Below are 26,391 nucleotides of genomic sequence, written 5' to 3'. Positions count from 1 at the left end.
CGAGACCAGCCTGGCCAACATGGTGAAACCCCATCTCTACTAAAAATACAAAAATTAGCTGGGCATGGTGGTGGGTTCCTGTAATCCCAGCTACTCGAGAGGCTGAGGCAGGAGAATTGCTTGAACCCAGGAGGTGGAGGTTGTGATGAGCCGAAATCATGCCACTGCACTCCAGCCTAGGTGACAGAGCAAGACTCCGTCTCAAAAAAAAAAAAAGGAAACCTGTCTTGTGTACTCGAATTTTTTTTGTTGTTGTTGTTGTTGTTGTTGTTGTTGTGACAGAGTTTCACTCTTGTCCAGGCTGGAGTGCAGCGATGCGATTTTGGCTCACTGCAACCTCCGCTTCCCAGGTTCAAGTGGTTCTCCTGGCTCAGCCTCCCAAGTAGCTAGGATTATAGGCATGCACCACCAAACCCAGCTAATTTTATATATTTAGTAGAGACGGGGTTTCTCCGTGTTGGTCAGGCTGGTCTCGAACTCCCGACCTCAGGTGATCTGCCGCGCCCCCACCCCACCGGCCTCCCAAAGTGCTGGGATTATAGGTGCGAGCCACCGCACCGGGCCATGTACTTGGATTTAACAAAATTTTTTGGAGGGCTAGGGATGGGTGCAAATCTGGCTTTCACGGGTCTATTTCTGGAGTTTGTAGGCTGTATCCTGTTCTCAGAGGGATAAAATAATTGATTTCTGTTCTGTTTGCATTTTAAGATGGTGATGGAATTTCCTGACAATGTGTTAAATCTCGATGGACATCAGAATAATGGTGCACAGCTAAAGCAGTTCATTCAGGTAATAGTTTTTTCAATCAGTGTTTTTAATGGTGTATGTGTATTTTAAAGACTCATTTAAAATTTAGCTGTATTAATTTTATATAGGATTCTCTAGGTCTTAATATTGCACTGAAATTGCTCTTTCACCATTGCTGTAGTAAGCATGCCTAGTTATTTACCTGATTTATGTAATTGCCATGTGAAAAAGAATTGGTGGTGGTGTGTTAATATTTTACATGTCCATAAGACTTTAATTTTAAAACCAGGCCATCTTTCCTGGTTTTTAAAAGATAAGGTATATAATTTTTCATTAAAAACTTGTTGGTTTTCTGCTGTAGTAATTGTTTTCTTCAGACAAAGTAATCCTATATTATGAACTTTCTGATGTTTAATTCCTGAGAAATATAGTGCTTTATAAATATGCTTAAATGCAATATACAGTGGTCCCTCAGTATCCGTGGGGGATAGTTCAAGGATCCCTATGCAAACCAAAATCCACAATGCTTATAGAAAATGGTGTAGTAAGGACTAGGCATGGTGGCTCATGCCTGTAATCCCAGCACTTTGGGAGGCCAAGGCAGGTGGATCGCTTGAGTTCAGTAGTTGGAGACCAGCCTGGGCAACATGGTAAAACCCTGTTTCTACAGAAAATGCAAGAAAGTTGGGCAGACATGGCGGCATGTGCCTGGGGTCCCAGCTACTCCGTAGGCTCAGGTGGGAGGATCTCTTGAGCCCAGGAGGCAGAGGTTGTAGTCAGCTGAGATCGCATCACTGCACTCCAGCCTGGGCAATAGAGTGAGACCTTGTCTCAGAAAAAATAAGATGTATATTTGCATGTAACCTCTGCACAACCTCCCATATACTTTAAAGCATATTTAGATTCCTAATAGTACCTAATACAATGTAAATGCTGTGTAAATAGTAGTTATACTGCATCTTTAGGGAATAATGACAAGGAAGAAAAGTCTGTACGTGTTTAGTATTTCCCATCAAATATTTTCAATTCTTGGTTGGTTAAATTCACAGATATAGAACCCATGGATATGGAGGGCTGACTGTAATTAAGATATTGGAAGACGACTTGTTAGTTTACTTCAGGACTCTTATTTCTACTTTTAGAGAAAACTTTGAATGGAAGGGTAATGGTAAATGTGAGAAAATGCTTCTTGGGAATTATCCTACTTTCCTATCTGTTTTTGGTAAATCTGAAAGTGTTAACTGCAGTTAACTATAACTTCATCAGGTAGAAGTTACTTACTAGAGTTTGCTCATTTCTCTGCAACAGTACCTGTCAGTTATTTTTCTACCTTGTCATAACCAGCAGATACAATTCATAAGCAGCAGCATGCTAGTTACTCACTTCCCTACGTAAGGAAGATAGGCCATGTTTTCTCCCACTAATTCGTAATACATCTGTTCATGCCTCTGGATTGGGAATTGCTGCTCCACATGATTACCATCCTAACTTGACTCCTGTAGCTAAACATAGTGATAGTAAGTGTGTTGTTAAAAGTTGTAAAAACAAAACAAAAAAAAACAGGCCAGGCGTGGTGGCTCACGCCTGTAATCCCAGCACTTTGGGAGGCTGAGGCGGGTGGATCACAAGGTCAAGAGATCAAGACCATCCTTACCAACATGGTGAAACCCCATCTCTACTAAAAATACTAAAATTAGCTGGGCGTGGTGGTGCACACCTGTAGTCCCAGCTACTCGGGAGGCTGAGGCAGGAGAAACGCTTGAACCGAGGAGGCAGAGGTTGCAGTGAGCTGAGATTGTGCTACTGCACTCCAGCCTGGCGAGAGAGCGAGATTCCATCTCAAAAAACAAAAACAAACAAACTAAAAAAAAAGGTACAGCTGTGTTGTGCTTTTTTTGTGTGTGTGAGAGGACTGGCCTAATACTCACTGAACGAGCCCTACATTCCCAGATGCAGGACTGCTTTTTTGGCATACTAAGTAGAGTTGTTTATATACCCTAGATTCTAGAGCAAGGGGGTTTGTGGCGCAAATTCCGTACGGCATGGACAAGGCTGACTACTTTGCCTTTCTGACTCAGTTGCAGGTAGAGCTGGTAAACCCTGGCCAGGTTGTACTTACTGCACAAGGATAGGAACCAGTAGTAGTGAAAGTATAATTTTACGTCTTTTTAAAGGACACTCCTTCATTTTCTTTCCCTCTTTCAGCGACATGGTATGCTTAAGCAACAGGATCTAAGTATTGCCATGGTGGTGACATCACGCGAAGTCCCGAGTGCACTTTCTCAGCTTGTCCCATGTGTTGGTTGTCGTCGCAGTGTGGAGCGCCTCTTTGCCCAGCTTGTAGAGTCTGGAAATCCTGCTCTTGAACCCCTAACAGTAGGGCCCAAGGGAGTCCTGTCTGTAACTGGAAGCTGCATGACTGATGCAAAGAAGCTTTATACATTATTTTATGTACATGGGTAAGTATAATCAATTAGGAGAAAACGGGTTTGTTAAAATTTAAAACAGCTTGGTGACAGTGGCAGCTTATTTTCTTGATGGAAAGATTGAGTCGAATTTAATAATTTTATTGAGTAAGTTGTATGTACCAGTGAATGTAAAGTTTCTGCTCTCCATGTGGGGAGAGGCAGACAGTAAGCAAATATTCAATTTGTCAGGGATGATAAGTTAGAAAAATCAGTAAGGGAGGTAGAGAATGGAGCGGGGGAAGAATTATTGTGGAGGGTGGTCAGAGAAGGCCTCCCTAATAAAATGACATTGAATATAGATTTGAATGAAGTGAGCAAGCGAATCTTGTAGAAAACTGGGGGAAGGCAGAGAAGGAACAGCTAGTGTAAAGGTTCTGAGGTTGGGGTTTTATTGGCATGTTTGAAGAATAGTAAGGAAGCCCTTGTGGCTGGAGCCAGATGAATGAAGGGAACAGTAATCAAAGATGGGGTCAGCAGAGTAATAAGGCCGGGCGCTGTGGCTCATGCCTGTAATCCCAGCACTTTGGGAGGTCAAGGCAGGCAGATCACGAGGTCTGGAGTTCGAGACCAGCCTGACCAACGTGGTGAAACCCCGTCTCTACTAAAAATACAAAAATTAGCTGGGCATGGTGGCACGTGGCTGTAATCACAGCTATTCAGGAGGCTGAGGCAGGAGAATCACTTGAACCCAGGAGGCAGAGGTTGCAGTGAGCTGAGATCACGCCACTACAGTCCAGCCAGGGCGACAGAGCGAGACTCCATTTCAAAAAGAAAAAATGAAGAGTGGCTGGGCACGGTGGCTCACGCCTGTAATCCCAACACTTTGGGAGGCCGAGGCAGTAGGATTGCCTGAGCTCAGGAGTTCAAGACCAGCCTGGGCAACACGGTGAAACCGAGTCTCTACTAAAAATACAGAAAATTAGCCAGGAGTGGTGGCGGATCCCTGTAATCCCAGCTACTCAGGAGGCTGAGGCAGGAGAATCTCTTGAACCCGGGAGGCGGCAGTTGCAGTGAGCTGAGATCGCGCATTGCACTCCAGCCTGGGCAACAAGAGTAAAGCTCCATTTCAAAAAAAAAAAAAGGTAATAAAAGGTCCAGTCATATTTTTATTTTTTTCAGACAGAGTTTTGCTATTGTTGCCCAGGCTGGAGTGCAATGGCGCGATCTCGGCTCACTGCAACCACTGCCTCCCGGGTTCAAGTGATTCTCCTGCCTCAGCCTCCCAAGTAGCTGGGATTACAGGTGCCCACTACCACACTTGGCTTTTTTTTTTATTTTTTAGTAGAGACAGAGTTTCACTATGTTGGCCATGTTGGTCTTGAACTCCTGACCTCAGGCGATCTGCCCACCTCGGCCTCCCAAAGTGCTCGGATTATAGGCATGAGCCACCGTGCCTGGCTGAGGTCTTTTGTTTTTACTCTGAGTGAGGTGAGAAGCTTTGGGAAGGTTTTGAGCAGAAGAGTGGCATAGTCTGATGAAATTTGGTTTACTTTGACGTCTGTTTTGAGAATGAATGATGGCTGTGGAGGTAGTGAAAAATGGTTATAAAGGATCCTGGGTATATTTTGAGGAATGAGCCAATGGGATTTTTTGGATAGATCGGTTGTGAGGGAGGCCATCAAAGATGATTCTCAGATTTGTGATGTAAAGAATGGACAACAGGCCTTGCGTGGTTGCTCACACCTGTAATCCCAGCACTTTGGGAGGTCGGTGAGGGTGGATCACCAGAGGTCAGGAGTCTGAGACCAGCTTGGCCAACATGGTGAAGCCCCATCTCTACTAAAAATACAAAAATTAGCCCGGCGTGGTGGCAGGCGCCTGTAATCCCAGCTACTCAGGAGGCTGAGACAGGGGAATCGCTTGAACCCGGGAGGCGGAGGTTGCAGTGAGGCAAGATCGCGCCACTGCAGTCCAGCGTGGGCAACAGAGCGAGATTCTGTCTCAAAAAAAAAGGACAAATGGTTGCCATTTACCGAGATGGACAAGACTGAGGAGAAATGTAACAGAGCTCATCTTTGGGTGTGCTAAGTTTGAGATAGCGATTAGACATCCAAATAGAATTCAGAGAGGTCTGGGTTAGAGCTGTAAATTTGTCTCATTTAGTGAATATAAATAGGAAAAGAAGAAGAGGTCTGAAAAGTAAACCCGAGGCTTTCCTATGTAAAGATGGTGGTAGGGACTTTTGATATTTACTGTGCCTGGGCTTGGGAAAATAAGCCTCGGAGTGTTTTTGAACAGAGGAATAATGTAATCTGATTCATGTTTTAAAAGCATCACTGTAGCTGCTGAGTGAGGCCTGGAATGTAAAGGGCAGAAGGTGCAGCAAGGAGACCATTTAGGAGGCCAGCTATTTCAGTTGACTAAGCTAGAGATTGGTGGGTTGGACAGGGACGATAATGGTAGAGGTGATAAGAAGTGATCTGATTCTAGATTGGTTAATTTTTATTTAGCTTTTATTCAAGTTTTTTTTTTTTGTTTTTGAGACAAAGTCTCACTCTGTGTCAAGCTGGAGTGCAGTGGTGCAATCTTGGCTCATTGCTACCTCCACCTCCCAGATTCAAGTGATTCTTGTGCCTCAGCCTCCCGAGTAGCTGGGAGGCTACTCGGTGTAGCCTCCACCACACAGGTGTAGCACCACCACACCTGTCTAATTTTTGTATTTTTTTTTTTAGTAGAAATAGGGTTTCTCCATGTTGGCCAGGCTGGTCTCTAACTCCTGGCCTCAGTCTCCCAAAGTGCTGGGATTACAGGTATGAGCCACCATGCCTGGCCTCATTTTAAAATTTTCTGTAGAGATGAAAATTTTGCTATGTTACCCAGGCTGGCTTTGAACTCCTGGCCTCAAGTGATCCTCTTACCTCAGCCTTCCAAAGTGCTGGGATTATAGGCATGAGCTACTGCACCAGGCCTGATTCTAGATAATATTTAAAAGGTAGAATTGACAACTTTTGCTCATTGGTTGGATGGAGGGTGCGGATAGTAGTAGTGTATATTCTATATTTGCATAAAATTTCTGTTGATGACTCCTCTTCAAGGATGTATTGTGTTTACATAATGTTTTGTGAGGTTTTTATATATTTTTTAAAGACATGGGGTCTCACTCTGTTGCCCTGGCTGGCCTCAAACCCTTGGGCTTAAGTGATCCTTTCACCTCGGCCTCCCAAATAGCCGGGACTACAGGTGTGTGCTTCTGCAACTGGCGTATTTACATACTGGCTGGGCAAGGGAAGATGGCTGAGAGTCAGGTAGCAGTCAATGTTGAAATACGTGAGTGCCAGGCACACTGGTAGATACAGTGGGGATAGAGAAAAGTGGTTTTTTTTTTTGTTTTGAGACTTCTCTCTCAAAGACAGTAAATAGAGATTTTAAAATTTGAAAGTAAAATGAATTAAACTCTTAATATGTTTTATTTTTAATTAGGTCCAAACTAAATGACATGATAGATGCTATTCCAAAAAGTAAGAAGAATAAGAGATGTCAGTTTCACTCCTTAGATACGCACAAGCCAAAACCTTTGGGGTAAGTAGAATCGAATACCAAGAGGCTTTGTCATTGTTAAGATTGTATATTTGATCATATTTAGTAAAAGAAATAAACCCACTGTTTGCTTTAATTCATTAATTGGTTATGCTCTATGACATAGGTCAAAATAAATAGATCCTCTTGTTATGTTGGCCATTTTGCCTTGATATATATAAAGTCTCAGTGTAGATCTGATTAAAAATTTTTTTTTTATGTTAAATATGTTTTAGTGGAGGGAGGTTGAAGTCTTTTTTTTTTCTTTTTTTGAGATGGAGTCTCCCTCTATTTCCCAGGCTGGAGTGCAGTGACGCAATCTCGGCTCACTGCAACCTCCACCTCCCTGGCTCAAATGATTCTCCTGCCTCAGCTTCCTGAGTAGCCAGGACTACAGGTGTGTGCCACCACACCTGGCTAATTTTTGTATTTTTAGTAGAGATGGGGTTTCACCCTATTGGCCAGGCTGGTCTCGGATTCCTGACCTCAGGTGATCGCCCGCCTCAGCCTCCAAAGTGCTGGGATTACAGGTGTGAGGCACCACACTCGGCCGGTTGAAGTCTTTATGGAAATGTATGCAGCTAATATTAACGTTTTCAAAGTAGTGGTAATCATTATTTGATTTACAGAATAGTCATAATGTATACATTATTTATCTTTCTTGTCTCTAGCTGTAATTTACCAAGGTCTTAAAAGAAGTAGTTATGACAATATTATGACAATGTGTATTTATGTAACTAATTTGTAGTTTTCTATATTTATTATTATTTTTTGAAATGGAGTCTCCTCTGTCACCCAGGCTGGAGTGCAGTGGCGTGACCTCTGCCCCCTGGGTTCAAGCTATTCTCCTGCCCCAGCCTCCCGAGTAGTTGGGACTACAGGCGTGTGCCACCAAGCCTGGCTGATTCTTTGTATTTTTGGTAGAGACGGGGTTTCACCGTGTTAGCCAGGATGGTCTCAATCTCCTGACATCATGATCCGCCCGCCTCGGCCTCCCAAAGTGCTGAGATTACAGGCGTGAGCCACCGCGCCCAGCCTATTTTATTTTTTAAGCAAATATTGCCTGATAATAATTTGTAGTTTTCTTCTTGGTTAAGTGCTATAGTGTCCAAGGCTGCTTTTTCACTTTCTCCCAGCACAGTGCCACAGTTGTCCCCTACAAAATTGCCTGGGGGTGGGGATGGTGAGGCGAAGCCATAGAGTGTGAAGGGACTTTCTAAGACGTGACTTTAGTTTTGGAGAGAATGGGATATTAAAAAACTATACTTCATTAATTTTATTTTTTAATTATTTTTTTGAGACACAGTCTTGCTCTGTCACTCAGGCTGGAGCACAGTGGTACGATCTCAGCTCATGCAACCTCTGCCTCTTGGGTTCAAGCAATTCTTGTGCCTCAGCCTCCTGAGTAGCTGGGATTACAGGTGTTCGCCACCACTCCTGGCTAATTTTTTTGGATTTTTAATAGAGACGGAGTTTCACCATGTTGCCCAGGCTGATCTCAAACTCCTGGCCTCAAGTGATCTGCCTGTCTTGGTCTCCCAAAGTGTTGGGATTATAGGCGTGAGCCACTGCACCTGGCCTCTGAAAAGTTAATTTTTAAATATCTCATTTGTGTCATTGTCACCTTTTTTTGATTTTTTTTGGTGTGTTTTTTTTTTTGACCTGAACTTCCGAGTGACACCATTATTGTATAGACATTTTCCTCCCTGACACAAAGATTTGGATGACCAGGCAGTGGTATGTTAATAATCTATTAAGTTTTTTTCCCCTGTACTGAGCAACAAAAAATATTTAAAACATTTTATCAGCCGGGTGCGGTGGCTCACGCCTGTAATCCCAGCACTTTTGGAGGCCGAGACGAGCGTATCACAAGGTCAGGAGTTCAAGACCAGCCTGACCAACATGGGGAAATCTCGTCTCTACTAAAAATACAAAAATTAACCAGGCATGGTGACACGCACCTGTGATCCCAGCTACTCAGGAGGCTGAGGCAGGAGAATCGCTTGAACCCAAGAGGTGGTGGTTGCAGTGAGCTGAGATCGTGTCACCTGGGTGACAGAGCAAGGATCTGTCTCAAAAAAAAAAAAAAAATAGGCTGGGCGTGGTGGCTCACGCCTGTAATCCCAGCACTTTGGGAGGCCAAGTTGGGTGGATTCTCTGAGGTCGGGGGTTCGAGACCAGCCTGGCCAACATGGTGAAACCCTGTCTCTACTAAAAATACAAAAATTAGCCGGGCGTGGTGGCAGGTGCTTGTAATCTTAGCTACTTGGGAGGCTGAGGCAGGAGAATCACTTGAATCCAGGAGGCGGAGGTTGCATTGAGCCAAGATCGCACCATTGCACTCCAGCCTGGGCGACAAGAGCGAGACTTTGTCTCGAAATAAATAAATAAATAAATAAATAAATAAATAAATAAATAAATAAAATTTTATTAGTAAAATTGTCAAACATAGAAAAGTAAAAAATACAATGATTGAACCTCCCATGCACTTTTACCAAGATTTAGTGATAATCAAGAGTTGCCACACTTGCTTCATTTATCCACCTTTTTCTTTGTATTTTAAAGCAAGTCCCAGGCTTCGTGTTACTCTATTGCATCCTTCCACATGCATCTCTAAGTATATGGACTTTTTTTTTCACACATTGCCATCATAACACCTAACAAAATTAAGTGTAACAATCGAATACCCAGTTCATACTCAGATTTTACCTGTTTCTGTGTTTTGTTTTTTTTTTTTTGAATGTTGGTTTGTATGAATCAGGATCCAAACAAGAACCACACATTATATTCTTGTGGCCTGAAGAAAAGAAGTTTTCTTAAGGACAGTTGTTATTTTGCTGCTTGATTTGTCAGTATCTTTTTTTTCTTTCTTTCAAATTCTTTCTTTTTTTTTTTTTTTTTGAGATGGAATTTCCCCTGTCACCCAGGTTAGAGTGCAATGGTGCGATCTCGGCTCACTGCAACCTCTGCCGCCTGGGTTCAAGTGATTCTCCTGCCTCAGCCTCCCGAGTAGCTGGGATTACAGGCACCTGCCACCATGCCCGGCTAATTTTTGTATTTTTAGTAGACACAGGGTTTCGCCAGGTTGGCCAGGCTGGTCTCGAACTCCTGACCTCAGGTGATCAACCCGCCTTGTCCTCCCAAAGTGCTGGGATTACAGGCGTGAGCCACCGCACCTGGCCCGATTTGTCAGTATCTTTTAAAAATTTTTTATTTTTTATTTTTTCATCAGCTCCTTCTTCCTTCTCAGATTTGTCAGTAGCTTCAGAGAATTTCTGACTCTAAATGCAGAGTACAGGCTAATTTTTCACATTAGAGAATGACCTGTTGGCTGAAGGCCTAGAGTATGATACAGTAAAGAGCTTGCGTTCTGGTACTTTTTTTCTGTTAAGCATATTCTTTGTTGATGAACTGAGAAGCAAGTAGCCCAGCATCTTATGCATCTGTGCTCATTGCTGCCTTCCTTCAAAGACCAGTCCTTCCCCTCTTGCTCTGCACTCCATCTTCTTTGTTTTCAATCACTTTGCTTATTCAGTTACCTACTTTTGTTGAATTTACATTCAGCTCTGTTTTTCTATCTTTCAGCTTAAGAAACAAAACAAACCTCCACAGATTTTACATCCCCTTCTAGCTACAGTTCCACCACATGGGAAGTCATGTTTTAGAAGGCTGTTTACTGAGTATGGAATCAGTGTGAATGGACTTAATTGATCTTAAGTGGTGTCTGTCTCTTGACTAAGGTAGCTTCAGTTATTCCCACAGGCCACATAGAATAGCAGGCTAAGCAGTACAGTATGCTTAGCCAAGGCTCCCTCTCCCTTGGATGGTCACCACTATTAAATGCTACTATGATTCTCCATTTTATGTATTTCCACTCCCCCTCCTACTGCTACATCCCCACCCCCCCATAGCTTTTTAAATTTGTTTAGTCTATTTGCAGAGAAAGTATAATACAGTTGATTAGGTTTTAGCCTAATAAATAGAAATCTAGGTCAGCTTTTCTGAGAGTATTCTCTCATCTATGCAAGTAAACCCAGGTTACTGTCTGTCTGGGAGTAAGTTTGAGATCTGAAAGAAAGATCTAGGCTGGAGTTGTAGGCCTGTAGCTTATCTTAGAGAATGTTATGTAAGATCACCTAAAGGGAAAGAGAGTAAAAGAATTCTGAGGAATTTAATGGGTAGAAAAAGAAATTAGTAAAGAAACCTGAGAAAGAGTAGCCAGATAGATAGAAAGAAGCCAAGGTACAAAAGCGTTCCAAGGAAGTCTGATCAACTGTATTAAATGCTGCCAAGTTATCAAGGACCCAAAAGTGGACATTGGATTTAGTAACAGTGAGATAATTGGTGATCTTGATGAGCTGAGCTAGTGATTGAGTGGAAGCAGAATCCAGGTTACAGTGATGGAAAAGTGAATGCGATGTAAGGTTGTCATGGATTAAGTTGTGAATGGAGAGTATGGGAGCAGAACCAGAAAGTGGAAAGGTTATTTTTTTGGAAAGTTTGATCTTAAAAGAATAATAGAAGGCATAAGGTCTAGAATGTTTATAAATAAAATCCTGATTTGAGATACAGATTTTTTTTATAGAGCTTTTTTTTAAAAAAAAAAAAATGCCTTCACGTTCTGATGATATAATAATCATTCTTCAGCTCTGATTTCTCTTTATGAACCTTTCCCTCAATTATGAGAACTTGAGTTTGAGAGTTTTTCAGTTCTGGGAAATTATGCATTATACTAATCAAGTATAGTTAATAAAAGAGGGGCTGGGGGCGGTGGCTCACACTAGTAATCCCAGCACTTTGGGAGGCCAATGCAGGCAGATCATGAGGTCAGGAGTTCACGACCAGCCTGGCCAATATGGCGAAGCCTCGTCTCTACTAAAAATACAAAAATTAGCCAGGTGTGGTAGCACACGCCTGTAGTCCCAGCTACTTGGGAGTCTAAGGCAGGAGAATCGCTTGAACCTGGGAGGCAGAGATTGCAGTGAGCCGAGATCATACCACTGCACTCCAGCTTAGGTGACAGAGTGAGACTCTGTCTCAAAAAGGAAATATCACAGTTGAGAATAGAAGGATGTAGCATGGAAAGTGGAACAGATGATGTTTTTGTTGTCACAAATAAGGGGAGAGCCCTTGTGAGAGGGAGTACAGGGCTGAGTTGTGTGGATAACTTATATTTTAGGCAGAAGGTTGAGAAATACCCATTTAGCTACATAGAGTAAGTTAAAAGTTCAGAGGTTTTTCCGTCTCTAGCGTCCAAGGTGTAATGAATTCCTTGGACTGTACTGAGACCTGCAGAAGAACAGACAGGAGCCAGTTGTTCAGAATCATGAAAAATCAAGAAGGCTGTGATTGAATGGCGTGTAAACCCACGTTTCCCTTGGAATGCAGGTCCAAAATAAATGTGCTGCAACAAAGCAAAATGTGTGGCAGTTTTCATACTGAAGTTGAACCCTGTTGGGGATGGAGAGTGGGAAGTTTTTAGTAAGTTTGTTAAAAAAAATTGTATAAGGCTGGGCTTGGTGGCTCGCGCCTGTAATCCCAGCCCTTTGGGAGGCCGAGGTGGGTGGATTGCTTGAGCTGAGGAGTCGGAGACCAGCCTGGGCAACATGACAAGACCCTGCTGTCTCTACTTAAAAAATACTAATACTAATAATAATAATAATAATAATAATAATAACCGGGTGTGGTGGTACACGCCTATGGTCCTAGCTATTCGGGAGGCTGAGGTAGGAGGATCACTTGAGCCCCTGCAGGGGTGGGGTTGCACTGAGCCAAGATCACGCCACTGCATTCCAGCCTGAGTGACAGAGTGAGAGTCTGTCTCAAAAAAAAAATTACCACATAGTTCTTATTAATTTAGGCTGTATAAAGTGTTCATGTTAGTGTACTATCTTTTAGTAAATGTAAAACTTATTCACTGTAATTAATCTGTGACCTTCCCAGCTACTTGTACATGTGAAGGTAGATAATAGTTTTGTTACCATGGTTTAGCTTTTAAAAAGGAGTGATTACAAAAAAAAAATTGAGCTGGGCATGGTGGCTCACACCTGTAATCCCAGTGCTTTGGGAGGCTGAGGTGGGAGAATGGCTTGAGGTCAGGGGTTTGAGACCAGCCTGGGCAACATAGTAGAGACCTTGTCTCTACAAAATAAAAGTAAAAAAAAAAATTACTTGATGATGATCTCATTAAATAGATCAAAACTTCTTAGAATTTTCGATTTGTGGAAGATTGGTCTGTGTTTATAAGGGAAAATACTTGATAATTTTTTTGGTCATTTTGACTTTAGAACATTCCAACTATATTTGCTCATAGAATACTTAGTTTATTAACCAGTTGCTGTCTTCATAACTACAAATGTTAAATTGTATCAGATAAACTTGATAGTCAAGCAGAAGTTTTTATATAAAGATATGAGCACACATTTAAATGAACGTTATATTAATAGAAAATGAGTATGTAATCATATAATTTGTAAACATGTTCTAATATCTTAATCATTAAAGTGTTCATGATTTTAATTTAGACTATAGAAATTATTTCTTCAGATTATCTCAGTGTCACTAAGCTTTGTACTATACTACACTACAGTGAAGGGAGCAGTAGCAGTGTCAGTTCAGAGAAGTTAAGTACAGATAAGAGAAATAGTGAAGACCACAGGAAGGACAGCAAGTATAGGATCATTTTCTATTATGGACCTTTCCAGGGAACAGCCAGGTAAAATCAAGCAATACTTTAATCTGTTTTTTGTTTTTTTAATGTTTTACCCTTTTGTATTCTCCCTTTCCACTAATACTTGTTCTTTCTACAGAGGTTGTTGGATGGATGGATGGGAACTAATGTCACAGGAATACAAGGATGAAGTAGTTTTAAGTGACTCGAGTTGTCTTTTAGAAACACTAGAAACATATCTGCGAAAACACAGGTAAGTCTGATGGTTGTTCCAGTATAATGTGGAAGGTGCCTTATGTGTCAGTCACCTAGAGTGGCCTGTCACTGACCTCTTTTGTATAATAGCATTCTAGCCTTCCCTTTAATACTTGGCACTAGGCGGAGCTTAATGTTGGAGTAGGCAGTTCCTTTTTTTTTTTTTGAGATGAGTCTAGCTCTGTCGCCAGGCTGGAGTAGAGTGGCGCGATCACGGCTCACTGCAACCTCTGCCTCCCAGGTTCAAGAGATTCTCCTGCCTCAGCCTCTCGAGTAGCTGGGATTACAGGCACACGCCGCCACACCCAGCTAATTTTTGTATTTCTAGTAGAGATGGGGTTTCACCATGTTGGCCAGGATGGTTTAGGTCTCCTGACCTTGTGATCCACCAACCTCGGCCTCCCAAAGTGCTGGGATTACAGGCATAAGCCACTGCGCTTGGCCAAAGCAGTTGCTTTATGGGATGACTCTCAGGGTTAGCCTTCTTGTGTTAAGCCAGCATCTCCTATTTTGTGATTTTTTTTTTTGTTTTTGAGACGGAGTCTCACTCTGTTACCCAGGCTGGAGTGCAGTAGTGAGACCTCGGATCACTGTTCCCTTCGCCTCCCGCGTTCCAGCGATTCTCCTGCCTCAGCCTCCTGAGTAGCTGAGACTACAGGCGCATGCCACCACGCCCGGCTAATTTTTGTATTTTTAGTAGAGACAGGGCTTTGCCATGTTGGTTAGGCTGGTCTCGAACTCCTGACCTCAGGTGATCCATCTGCCTCGACCTCCCAAAGTGCTGAGATTACAGGCATGAGCTGTGCCCAGCCTATGGTAGCATTATCAAAATTAAATTAGTAGCTTTTTACTTAATATTTGAAGTATTTCTGTCATTATCAGGACCCCAAAAGAGAGTTGATATTCATGTGTTTCGTTACTATAAAAGTAACTTCAGATTTTCCTTTATGGAACACTACTTTTACAAAGGAATTTCCTTTTTTTTTGAGACGGAGTCTTGCTCTGTCGCCAGGCTGGAATGCAGTGGCTCGATCTCGGCTCAGTGTAACTGCTGACTCCCTGGTTCAAGAGATTCTCCTGCCTCAGCCTCCCAAGTAGCTGGGATTACAGGCACATACCACTATGCCCAGCTAATTTTTGTATTTTTAGTAGAGATGGGGTTTCACCATGTTTCCCAGGATGGTCTCAGTCTCCTGACTTGTGATCCGCTCTCCTCAGCCTCCTGAAGTGCCGGGATTACAGGTGTGAGCCACTGTGCCTGGCCTACAAAGGAATTTTCTAAGTGTCATTAACATTTGGAAATTCATAGGGAGGAGAGTCCAGTAGAAAAGGAAACTGGTGGGCTGGGTGCGGTGGCTCACATCTGTAATCCCAGCACTTTGGGAGTCTCAGGCAAGTGGATCACCTTAAGTCAGGGGTTTGAGACCAGCCAGGCCAACGTGGCGAAACCCCGTGTCTACTAAAAATAAAAAAATTAGCCAGGCATGGTGGCACGCACCTGTAGTCCCAGCTACTTGGGAGACTGAGGCAGGTGAATCGCTTGAAACCAGGAGGTAGAGATTGCAGTGAGCCAGGATCGTGCCACTGCACTCCGACAGAGCAAGACTCTTTCTCGAAAAAAGAAAAAGAAACTGGTAAGGTAACATCATCTAGAGATGGTGTTCTTGGGGCAGTTGTACTGTTTAAATTTGTTACATGTTGCGTTTGTGGTTGTATGTCCTTTGACTTTGAGGCAGATACACACAATTATTTTGGGAGTGCCTCTAAAAATCAAGTGAATTATAAAAACTGGTGTCATTACTTTATGTGGCAGTAAGCTAATGACTTTGCCCACATACCAAGTTTATTGGTGTTTTTCTTTTTTCAATTAAAAACTTTCTTTCTTTGTCTTTTTGGTGGATTATGCCGAAGAGAGTAGAGAATGTGTCACTTACTTGGAGTTTTACAGGAACTATACAGACACAAAACATATCCTTCCTCTTTAAATATGAATTGATCCTCCCAAAAGATAGTTTTTGTGGGTGATAAATGACAAGTTATTAGAGCACATGTTTTGGAGTTTCTTATACTGGTTTTGTAGATTTTCCTATGTTTAGGGTTAGTGTTTTAACATTTTTAGATGGATTTTAGTCCATTTTATAAATATCTTAACAGTTGTGAGAAAGTATGGTTGAGAGTAATAATTAAGGCAGTAAGTGATGAATTTAAGGAGATTGTATTGCATCTGGATTCTACTAATTGTAACTGTACAAGTTAGTTGACTTTTCTGTGCCTCAATTTTTATCTTCTTTAAAACAAACATAGGCTGGGCGTGGTGGCTCACACGTGTAGTTCCAGCACTTTGGGAGGACAAGTCAGGTAGATGGTTTGAGCCCAGGAGTTTTAGACCAGCCTAGACAACATGGTAAAACCCCGTCTCTACAAAAAAGCAGAAAAATTAGCTGCCGTGGTGGCACAAACCTGTAGTCCTAGCTACTGGGGAGGCTGAGGTGAGAGTATCGCTTGAGCCCAGGAGGTTGAAGGTGCACCATGATCACAGTGGCCGTGATTGTACTACTGCATTCCAGCTTGGGCAGCAGAGTGAAACTCCATCTCAAAAATAATAAAAATTAAAATAAAATTAGCAGCTGGGCGCAGTGGCTCATGCCTGTAATCCCAGCACTTTGGGAGGCCAAGGCAGGTGGATCACCTGAAGTCAGAAGTTCAAGACCAGCATGGTCAACATGGCGAAACCCTGTCTCTACTAAATATACAAAAATTAGCCGGGCGTGGTGGCGGGTGCCTGTAATCCCAGCTACTCAGGAGGCTGAGGCAGGAGAATCGCTTGAACCCGGGAGGAGGCAGAGGTTGCAGTAAGCCGAGATCGCGCCATTGCGCTCCAGCCTAGGCAACAAGAGTGAAACTTCGTTCCCCCCCCCCAAAAAAAAAAAGAATTATGGTAGAGGCCGGGCATGGTGGCTCATGCCTGTAATCCTAGCACTTTGGGAGGCTGAGATGGACAGATCACATGAGGCCAGGAGTTTGAGACCAGCCTGGCCAACATGGTGAAACCCCTCTCTACTGAAAATACGTAAATTAGCCAGGCATGGTGGTGCACTTCTGTAATCCCAGCTACTCAGGAGGCTGAGGCATGAGAATTGCTGGAATCTGGGAAGCAGAGTTTGCAGTGAGCTGAGATTGTGCTACTGCACTCCAGCCTGGGTGACAGAGTGAGACTGTCTCAAAAGAAAAGTATTATGGTAGAACATCGTCAGATACTACACTTGATCTTAGTCAAAAGGCTGAGACATGATAGAACATCATTAGAAATGAGGTGTTAATAAACTGAAACCTCTGCCTTAAGGGTTTTTTAAGGCTGGGCATTGTGGCTCACGCCTATAATTCCAACATTTTGGGAAGCCAAGGCAGGAGGATCACTTGAATTCAGGAGTTCAATACCAGCTTGGGCAACATAGGGAGGCCCATTTCTAAAGGCTGAGTGTGGTGGCTCACTCCTCTAATCTCAGCACTTTGGGAGGCGGAGGTGGGTGGATTACGAGGTTAGGAGTTCAAGACCAGCCTGGCCAACATGGTGATACCCCATCTCTACTAAAAATACAAAAATTAGCCAGGCTTGGTGGCGTGTGCCTGTAATCCCAGCTACTCAGGAGGCTGAAGCAGGAGACTCACTTAACCTGAGAGGTGGAGGTTGCGGTGAGCCAAGATTACGCCATTTGCGCTCCAGCCTCGGCAACAGAGCAAGACTCCATCTCAAAAAAAAAAAAAAACAACAACAGGCCGGGCGCCGTGGCTCACGCCTGTAATCCCAACACTTTGGGAGGCCGAGGCAGGCGGATCATGAGGTCAGGAGATTGAGACTATCCTGGCTAACACAGTGAAACTCCGTCTCTACTAAAAAATACAAAAAATTTAGCTGGGCTTGATGGTGGGCGCCTGTAGTCCCAGCTACTTGGGAGGCTGAGGCAGGAGAATGGCGTGAACCCAGGAGGTGGAGCTTGCAGTGAGCCGAGTTTGCGCCGCTGCACTGCAGCCTGGGCGACAGAGCGAGACTCCATCTCAAAAAAAAGATAATAGTAAATAAAAATAAATAAATAAACAAAATTTAAAAATTAGCTGGGTGTAGTGACACACCTGCAGTTTCATCTACTCGGGAGGCTGAGGTGGGAGGATCACTTGAGCCCAGGAAGGTTGAAGGCTGCAGTGAGCCATGATCATGCCACTGCACTTCAGCCTGGGTGACAGAGTGAGACTCTGTCTCGAAAAAAAAAGTTTTAAAAAAGTCATATGCAATGCTGCTTTTACAAATGGGAAAAATTCTCTTTTACGGCTTTTATATCCTATTTTTAACTCGCTATTTACTTACGCTTACAGTTGTACAATCAAACATATATTAAACTACTATGAGAGTATAAAGCAGTAAAATGGGAAAATATTTCAAGTTTTATTATTGTTCTCTTTGACATTTGACCATTTAATTACCTGAAAATGTGAACTTGCTATTTATAACCTGAAAATGTGGAAGTATTTGTTGTTATTTCTGTGTCCGTTTTTTCTCTCCTAAAGGAGAGACTTTCTGTTCCTGCTTGCGTGTGTGTGTGTTTTAAAAGAACACAAAATAAGGCTAGGCACGGTGTCTCACAGTTCAGCATTTTGGGAGACTGAGGCGGGCGGATTGTTTGAGCCCAGGAGTTCAAGACTAGCCTGGGCAACATGGCAAAACCCTGTCTCTACAAAGAATACAAAAGTTAGCCATGCGTGGTGGCACACACCTGTAGTCCCAGGTACTCAGGTGGATGAGGCGGGGAGGATCACCTGAGCCTACTAGGGAGGTTGAGGCTACAGTGAGACAAGAGTATGCCACTGCACCCCAGCCTGGGCCACAGAGTGAGACCCTGTCTCAAAAAACCGTGAAACATAAATTTACCTTTTAAACAGTCTTTAAGTGTACATTACAATATTGTTAACTATATGCACATTGTTGTACAACAGATCTCCAGAACTTTTTCATCTCACCTGAAACTATACCCATTGAACACCTTTTTTCTCCCCTCACCCCCTAGCAACCACAATTCTTCTTTCTCTTTCTGAGTTTAATTATTTTAGATAGCTAATATAAATGGAATAATGTAGCACTTGAATTTTTGTGATTGGCTTATTTTACTTAGCCATTATCTAAGACAATACTTAGATAATGTCTAACATTCATCTATGTTGTAGCATATGACAGGATTCCCCTCTAAAAGGTGAATAATGTCACAGTACTGTGAGATTATTAAAAATGGACAGTGAGTGTCACAGTATATGTGATATTATTCACTTTTCTTTTTTCTTTTTTTTTTTTTGAGACAGTCTCGCTCTGTTGCCCAGGCAGGAGTGCAGTGGCTTGATCTCGGTTCACCGCAGCCTCTGCCTCCCAAGTTCAAGTGATTCTCCTGCCTCAGCCTCCTGAGTAGCTGGGATTACAGGCACACACCACCACACCTGGCTAATTTTTGTATTTTTAGTAGAGACAGGGTTTCACCATGTTGGTCAGGCTGGTCTCGAACTCCAGACCTCAAGTGATCCACTCGCCTCGGCCTCCCAAAGTGCTGGGATTACTGCACGTGGCTATTCACATTTCTTTATCCATTCATACATTGATGGACATTGAAGGTTGCTCTTACATTTTGCCTGTTGTCAATAAATGCAGTAATGAACATGAGTGTGCAAATATCTCTTCAAGATCCTTGCTATCAGTTCTTTTGGATATATACCTAAAAGTGAGATTCCTGGATCATATGGTAGTCTTATTTTGAAGAACTTTCATACCGGTTTCTATACCAGCTGTACCATTATACATGCCTGCCAACGGTGCATAAGGGTTCCAATTTCTTCACATCCTCGGTAACACTTGTTATTTGTTGTTGTTGTTTTGATAGTGGTCATTCTAATTGGTTTAAGGTGATATCTCATTGTGTTTTCGATGTGCATTTTCCTGATGATTAGTGATGTTGAGCATCTTTTCATATGCTTGCTGGCCATTTGTATATAATCTTTGGAGAAATGTCTATTCATGCTTTGCCCATTTATTTATTTACTTTTAAGTTATTTTATTTTTTTGAGACAGGATCTTCTTTCTTGCCCAGGCTGGAGTGCAGTGGCATGATCCCGGCTTTGCCCATTTTTAAATTAGGCTATTTTTTTTTTGTGATTGAGTTCTAGTGGTTCTTTATATTCTGACTATTAACCTCTTATTCAATATATGGTTTGCAAATATTTTTTCCCATTCTTTGGGTTGCCTTTTTACTCTGTTGATCGTCTTTGCTGTGCCAAAGTTTTTAAGTTTAATGTATAGTCATGTGCTACGTGATGACATTTTGGTCAGTGATGGACCACATATATGACAGTGGGCCCGTAAGATTATAATAGAGCATACTGCGTTGTAGATCAAGTAGAGGAAATGATTAATATTCAGTGATGGTGCTGGGACATTTGGTTTTCCATGTGAAAAAAATATAAATAAAAATGTATACTACCTAGGTTTGTGTAAGTACACTCTGATGTTCGCACAGCAGCAAAATAGCTAACAATGCATTTCTCAGAATGTGTCCCATTGTTAAGTGATATGACTGTAGTCTTTTTTTTTTTTTTTTTCCTCAGGCTTAATTCACTTTATTTTTCTTGTATAAAAACCCTGTGTTGTAGCCACAGCTGGAGCCTGGGTCCTCTGCATGGAGACTCTGGTGTGGGTCTTGACGAGGTAGTCAGTGAATTCCTGACAGGAAGACTTGATGAATACAGTCTCCTTCCAGAGGTCGAGGATCAGGTAGCTGTAGGTCTTAGAGACGGCATGAAAGGTGTCCTTGGTATAGTTACCCAGGGTGGCAGTGCAGCCCCTGGCTAAGGTATAGCAGTCATCAATACCAGCCATCATGAGCAGCTTCTTGGGTACAGGCACTGAGAGGATGCCAGTGCCTCTGGGCGTGGGGATGAGGCGCACCAGCACAGAGCCGTGGCGGCCTGTCGCCTTGCAAGGGATGGTGTGGGGCTTGCTGATCTTGTTCCCCCAGTAGCCTCTGTGCACAGGGACAATAGAGAGCTTGGCCAGGATGATGGCCCCGTGGATGGCAGTGGCAACCTCCTTGGAGCACTTAACACCCAGACCGATGTGGCCATTGTAGTCCACAATGGCAACAAACATCTTGAACCTGGTGCGCTGGCCAGCGTGGGTCTGCTTCTGCACCGGCATAATCTTCAAAACCTTGTCCTTGAGAGAGGCCCCCAGGAAAAAGTTAGTGATCTCAGATTCCTTCATGGGCAGGGAGAAGACATAGATCTCCTCCAGGGACTTGATCTTCATGTGCTTGACCAGGCGGCCCAGCTTGGTGATAGGCATCCACTCCTTATCCTTGGCCTTGCCTCCATGAGCTTTGCAGCCTCAGCCGCGGCCTCAGCCCCGGCCCCGGCCCCGGATGCCACTGCCAAAACCTCCGCGGAAGCCACCGCGTTTCCCCATCCCAGGCGATCCCCACCGCCGGCCGCCACCAGCGTCATCCGCCATTTGGTGTTTTCTCAGAGAAGCGTCTATTTTTGTTTTTGTTGTGCATCTGTGCTTTTGGTGTCATAGCCAAGAAATCATCACTTAGTCCAGTGTCATGAAGATTTTCCCCTATGTTTTCTTCTAGTTTTATGGTTTTCAGATGTTAACATTTAGTTTTTAATCCATTTTGTGTTAATTTTTGTATATTTTTGCCCATATTTAAAACTTTAGTGAAATAACATAATTTAACATTATTTGTCAGCATTGTTGCCTCTGCTTACCAAGTGGGCTTAGAGCCTCCAATTTAACATATATTCTTTTTTTTTTTCTTTGAGATGGAGTTTCGCTCTTCTCACGCAGGCTGGAGTGCAGTGGTGCGATCTTGGCTCGCTGCAACCTCTGCCTCCCGGGTTCAAGCAATTTTCCTGCCTCAGCCTCCTGAGTAGCTGGGATTACAGGTGTATGCCACCACATCCGGCTAATTTTTGTATTTTTAGTAGAGACGGGGTTTCACCATGTTGGCCGGGCTGATCTCAAACTCCTGAGCTCAGATGATCCATCCGCCTCTGCTTCCCAAAGGGCTGGGATTACAGACGTGAGCCACTGCGCCCAGCCCATATCTTCATTTTAAGAAACATCGTTATCTACTATTGGTCCAGCAAAACGTGTGTGCATGAAACAAAGATATGGCGGTAGAAGGGTAAATACTATAGTAAGAAGTCTAGGCCGGGCGTGGTGGCTGATGCCTGTAATGCCAACACTTTGGGAGGCTGAGGTGGGGGGATCACTTTGAGGTCAGAAGTTCAAGACCAGCCTGGCCAACATGGTGAAACCCCGTCTGCACTAAAAACACAAAAATCAGCCAAGTGTGGTGGTGGGCGCATGTAATCCCACCTACTCAGGAGTCTGAGGCAGGAGAATCGCTTGAACCTGGGGGGCGGGGGTTGCAGTGAGCCAAGATCACCACTACACTCCAGCCTGGGTGACAGAGTGAAACTCCATCTTAAAAAAAAAAAAAGCACGAAGAAGAGTATAAATCAGAAGTATTAATAATAAGAGACAACTGAAAAGTTTTTTGTTTTGTTTTGTTTTGTTTTTTTGAGACAGAGTTTTGCTCTTGTTGCCCAGGCTGGAGTGCAGTGGTGCGATCTTGGCTCACTGCAACCTCCACCTCCCGGGTTCAAGTGATTCTCCTGCTTCTGCCTCCGGAGTAGCTGGGATTACAGGCATGCGCCACCACGCCTGGCTAATTTTTGTATTTTACTAGAGACGAGGTTTCTCCATGTTGGTCAGGCTGGTCTCAAACTCCCAACCTCAGGTGATCTGCCTGCCTCAGCCTCCCAAAGTGCTGGGATTACAGGCGTGAGCAACCATGCCTGGCCAGCTGAAAGGTTTTTAAGCTGAGACACAGATAATCAGATTTGTGCTAGAAAAATTATTTTGGTGTAAGAGATGCATCAATGCTAGGAAGAGTGGAAACAGGAAAGTCAGTTAAGAAGCTTTAAAAAAGAAAAAAAAAACAGTGGGCTGGGTGCGGTAGCTCAAGCCTGTAATCTCAGCACTTTGGGAGGCCAAGGTGAGTGGATCACCTGAGGTCAAGAGTTCAAGACCAGCCTGGCCAACTTGGCGACACCCTGTCTCTACTAAAAAATACAAAAAATTTGCTGGGTATAGTGGTGGGCACCTGTAATCCCAGCGACTCAGGAGACTGAGGCAGGAGAATCGCTTGAACCCAGGAGGCAGAGGTTACAGTGAGCCGCGATGGCGCCGCTGCACTCCGGCCTGGGCAACAAAGAGAGACTCTGCCTCAAAAAAAAAAAAATATATATATATATATATATGGCATAGGCAACTTAAACCATGCCAGAGGGAATTGAAAATAGGGACCTACAGGAGAAACAAGAAAGAGTGAATACTAGTTGGCTCTACTCAATAGGAAGACCCAGGGAGAAGTTGGAATTAACTCAGATTTCCAGCCTGGGTGACTGAATGGCTCTGAATGGCAGTGTTCTTAACAGGGATTGAGAAGGAACATAAGAATAGAACAGCATTACCCTTGGACAGTGAATTTAAGGTGTTGCCTATTGGACATCTGTCATGTCTTGTCACTTTTCGATATGGGTCTGGCCCTCAGGCAATAGCAGAGATTTGAATGGAGCTGTAGAGTCACAAGTCATCTTTATAGCCATGTTAGTTGAAGCCATACGCATAGATGAGCTCATTTGGGAGATGAATTTAAATCAAAGAGATCAAAATTTCCTTGTTTCACTTAACTAATCTTCTTAGCCAGTTACTCTTATTGTGAGCGTGGCTTTTCCACCTGACCAAGTTCTTCTTGTTCCAGGAATTCAAAGATAAAGAAACCAGGCTCTATTATTTCTTTCTGATTGATTGATATTTGGTTTCTAAAAGAAATTTTCTTCCTTCCCTACATTCACAAACTCTTCTATTCTTTTGCCACATTATATACACTTAAGTTTAAACCAGTTTCCGTGTATGTTTTTTTGTATATTATGTTTGTTATTGAGAAATAGGCATTTTTGGGAAGACAGAATTTGGCATTTTGGAAATAATCAGAGAATTAAAAAATATATGCACCACTTTCCCATTCTTCTCCCCACCCCAACCCCTACCCCTATCCTCAAATGCTTAGCTAGTGAAATATTAAAATGTTGTAATAGAAATTGGAGTCAAGGTTTCCTGGCTGAAGAGACCATCTATTTTCAGAGGCTGGAAGGAGAAAGAACAAACCAATCAAGAGTCATTGGTTTGTTGCCTCTATTGTTTTATTTCTGACCTGTGCAAATAGCTTTTGAAGTGGAGATATGCTAGTTCTTGGTACCACTAATACTTTTCTGGGCATGCATTTTATGAAATAATAGGTATGTATCTGCCTCATTCTTTTAGGCTATGTGTTTTCTCTAGTTTAAAAATAATTTGCCAATGAAGGTCTATCTGTATTTATGCAATCCCTAAATTTGTATTTACCTTACATGCGTATGTTTTAAATGTGTGTATGGAGGCTTTTTTTGGATGCTGTAGATGGGAGAGAGTGCCATCATCTAGTACACTGTTATATGCCACAAGAAATAATTGCACAGCCAGTTCTTAATTTTGAGGTTTTTCTTTTCAACAGGTTTTGCACTGATTGCGAAAATAAAGTCCTCCGAGCATACAATATCCTTATTGGTGAACTTGACTGCAGCAAAGAAAAGGGCTACTGTGCTGCACTTTATGAAGGCTTGCGGTGCTGTCCACATGAACGACACATACATGTTTGCTGTGAAACAGACTTCATTGCACATCTTTTGGGTCGTGTTGAGCCAGAGTTCACAGGAGGGTATGAGTATGTAATTTGCTAGAATGGGCTATCTAGCGCTTTGCTTCATTTTATTACTGAAAGTTTATTTTCATCACCTTCTGTCTCAGTACATATGATATATGTATAAATTAAAGTATGCCTGTAAAGATTTTGCTTCTCTTTAAAGTATGCATTTCTTAATTGACTAAAAATAGGGAAAAACTGTTCTCTGGTGTTTGGTTCAGTCCTCTGCTAGTTCTTGCTTGAAGGGAGGCAGGCTTTTTTGGCTTTCATTGTTACAGACTATCATTTTCATTTGAAAATGATTAGAAGGGATTTTTCTCCCTCTATCCATGCATTATCGTGTGTAAATTTTATTCACAATAATGGTTTTTGCATAAGTCAGATCTTTGCAGTAGGGGATTAAGAAATGCCTTATTGAATGTAATTCATGAACTGTGTATATTATATTATTATTACTGCATAGAAACCTAAAGTATTATCTCTGGCTTTGTTGTAAAAATAAAATCAGATGATGATGTTAATAGAATAAATCAAATTCATTTCCTTTTGTATTTAGGGTATCAACCCTCATTTGGGTGCCTATTTTCTACTAGAATACAAAGGGCTTTTTTATTGCCAAAGTTCTGTGAACACTTGTAAAGACTGGCCTGGTGGAGGACTCTTGCCCGTGATGAATCACTTTGGCATTGCCTTTCTCCATTCCTCCTCAAAACAAAAAACCTAATGAAGGGAAAAATGTTTTGCTATAATGGGAAAGTAAAAGGAACTGTTGTGTCTACCGTGAGCTGGACACTTATATGTGATTGCTTTGTGCCCTAAAACCCATCTTTTTAGAGCCAGTTCCTGAATTACTTTATTTTTAGCAATACAAGGACTAAATTCTACTTGCATGTGTATTTCTCATTGATTGTAGACATCCATGCTTGTATAGCAACATATACGTTGAGTGTAAATGTATAACTGTCTTGTTACTAGGTAAGCACATTGTGTTTAAAACCTGAACTTGCAGCTGTGTTATCCATCTTTTACTGTTTCAGTTAAAGGTATTAGTGTGTGATTATTCCCTTTTATAGGCGAAGAGAAAGGCATGCAAAGACAATAGACATAGCCCAAGAAGAAGTTCTGACCTGCTTGGGAATTCATCTTTATGAAAGACTGCATCGAATCTGGCAAAAACTACGGGCAGAAGAGCAGACATGGCAGATGCTTTTCTATCTTGGTGTTGATGCTTTACGCAAGAGTTTTCAGGTAAGAACAGTGGGCTGTTCCAGTATCTAAGATTGCTTAGTCATGTTATTGGACTGAATCTTAATGTAAGCCACCAGTGCCTAAAAGGACTCTCCATCACTGATAGAGCTTCATGGCTTTGGCTGGATATTGTTACATGGCTTTGGGTCTGGCCCCCAGGTAAAAAGGGGCCAGACGCAGTGGCCCACAGCTGCTCGAGTCTCTGGAGTCTCAAGTCCCAAGCAGGGGTGGGCATCTTCCCAAGGACTTGAGTACAGTGGGACCTAGACAGAGAATCCTGTTGTCCCCAAATGCCATGAAATGGGGGCACACCTGCCCCAGCAGGTTGAATGGTTTCCACCTGCCAAGGGTGAAGGGCCCATGATGCGCTATTCCAGGGATGTGGAGGCAGACTAGGGTCGGCGACCAGAGGTCTCTGTACACTCGGCCTCCTGGGATGCTCAGGGCCACAGAGATGCCCCGTTTCCTACAGGGAACAAGATCTCTCCTGACTGCTCGGCTCTACTCCGCTCATCACTTTGGCTACCGCGGCCCTTCAGTCTGAACAGTGAATCCACTTTAGGAATAACGCCTGTTGAGCAGGAGGGTGTTCGGCTTGGGGATGAAAAAGATCTATTGTACTCATGGAAACCACGTCTCTCGC

At 42.9% G+C, this 26,391-nt stretch overlaps 2 protein-coding genes and 1 pseudogene across 2 annotated transcripts in view; 1 reads left to right on the top strand and 2 right to left on the bottom strand.

The window, feature by feature from the left end:
- Nucleotides 1–26,391, top strand: part of LOC129047464 (gametogenetin-binding protein 2-like) — a 108,915-nt gene that overhangs the window by 8,614 nt on the left and 73,910 nt on the right. Inside the window, exons 2-7 of the mRNA XM_063718774.1 lie at nt 709–789; nt 2,953–3,206; nt 6,636–6,734; nt 13,541–13,654; nt 24,312–24,521; nt 25,574–25,748. Coding sequence (XP_063574844.1) covers nt 709–789; nt 2,953–3,206; nt 6,636–6,734; nt 13,541–13,654; nt 24,312–24,521; nt 25,574–25,748 — 933 coding nt within the window. The remainder of the gene's footprint in view (nt 1–708; nt 790–2,952; nt 3,207–6,635; nt 6,735–13,540; nt 13,655–24,311; nt 24,522–25,573; nt 25,749–26,391) is intronic.
- The window catches only part of LOC100449172 (unconventional myosin-XIX), a 77,435-nt gene that overhangs the window by 48,380 nt on the left and 2,664 nt on the right, over nt 1–26,391 (bottom strand). The window lies entirely within an intron of this gene.
- LOC129051387 (small ribosomal subunit protein uS5-like) lies at nt 19,171–21,303 on the bottom strand (annotated as a pseudogene).

This window comes from Pongo abelii, chromosome 19 (genome assembly GCF_028885655.2).
Source record: "Pongo abelii isolate AG06213 chromosome 19, NHGRI_mPonAbe1-v2.0_pri, whole genome shotgun sequence".
In the NCBI taxonomy this organism is placed as follows: domain Eukaryota; kingdom Metazoa; phylum Chordata; class Mammalia; order Primates; family Hominidae; genus Pongo; species Pongo abelii.
This window is presented reverse-complemented; position numbering and strand designations above follow the sequence as displayed.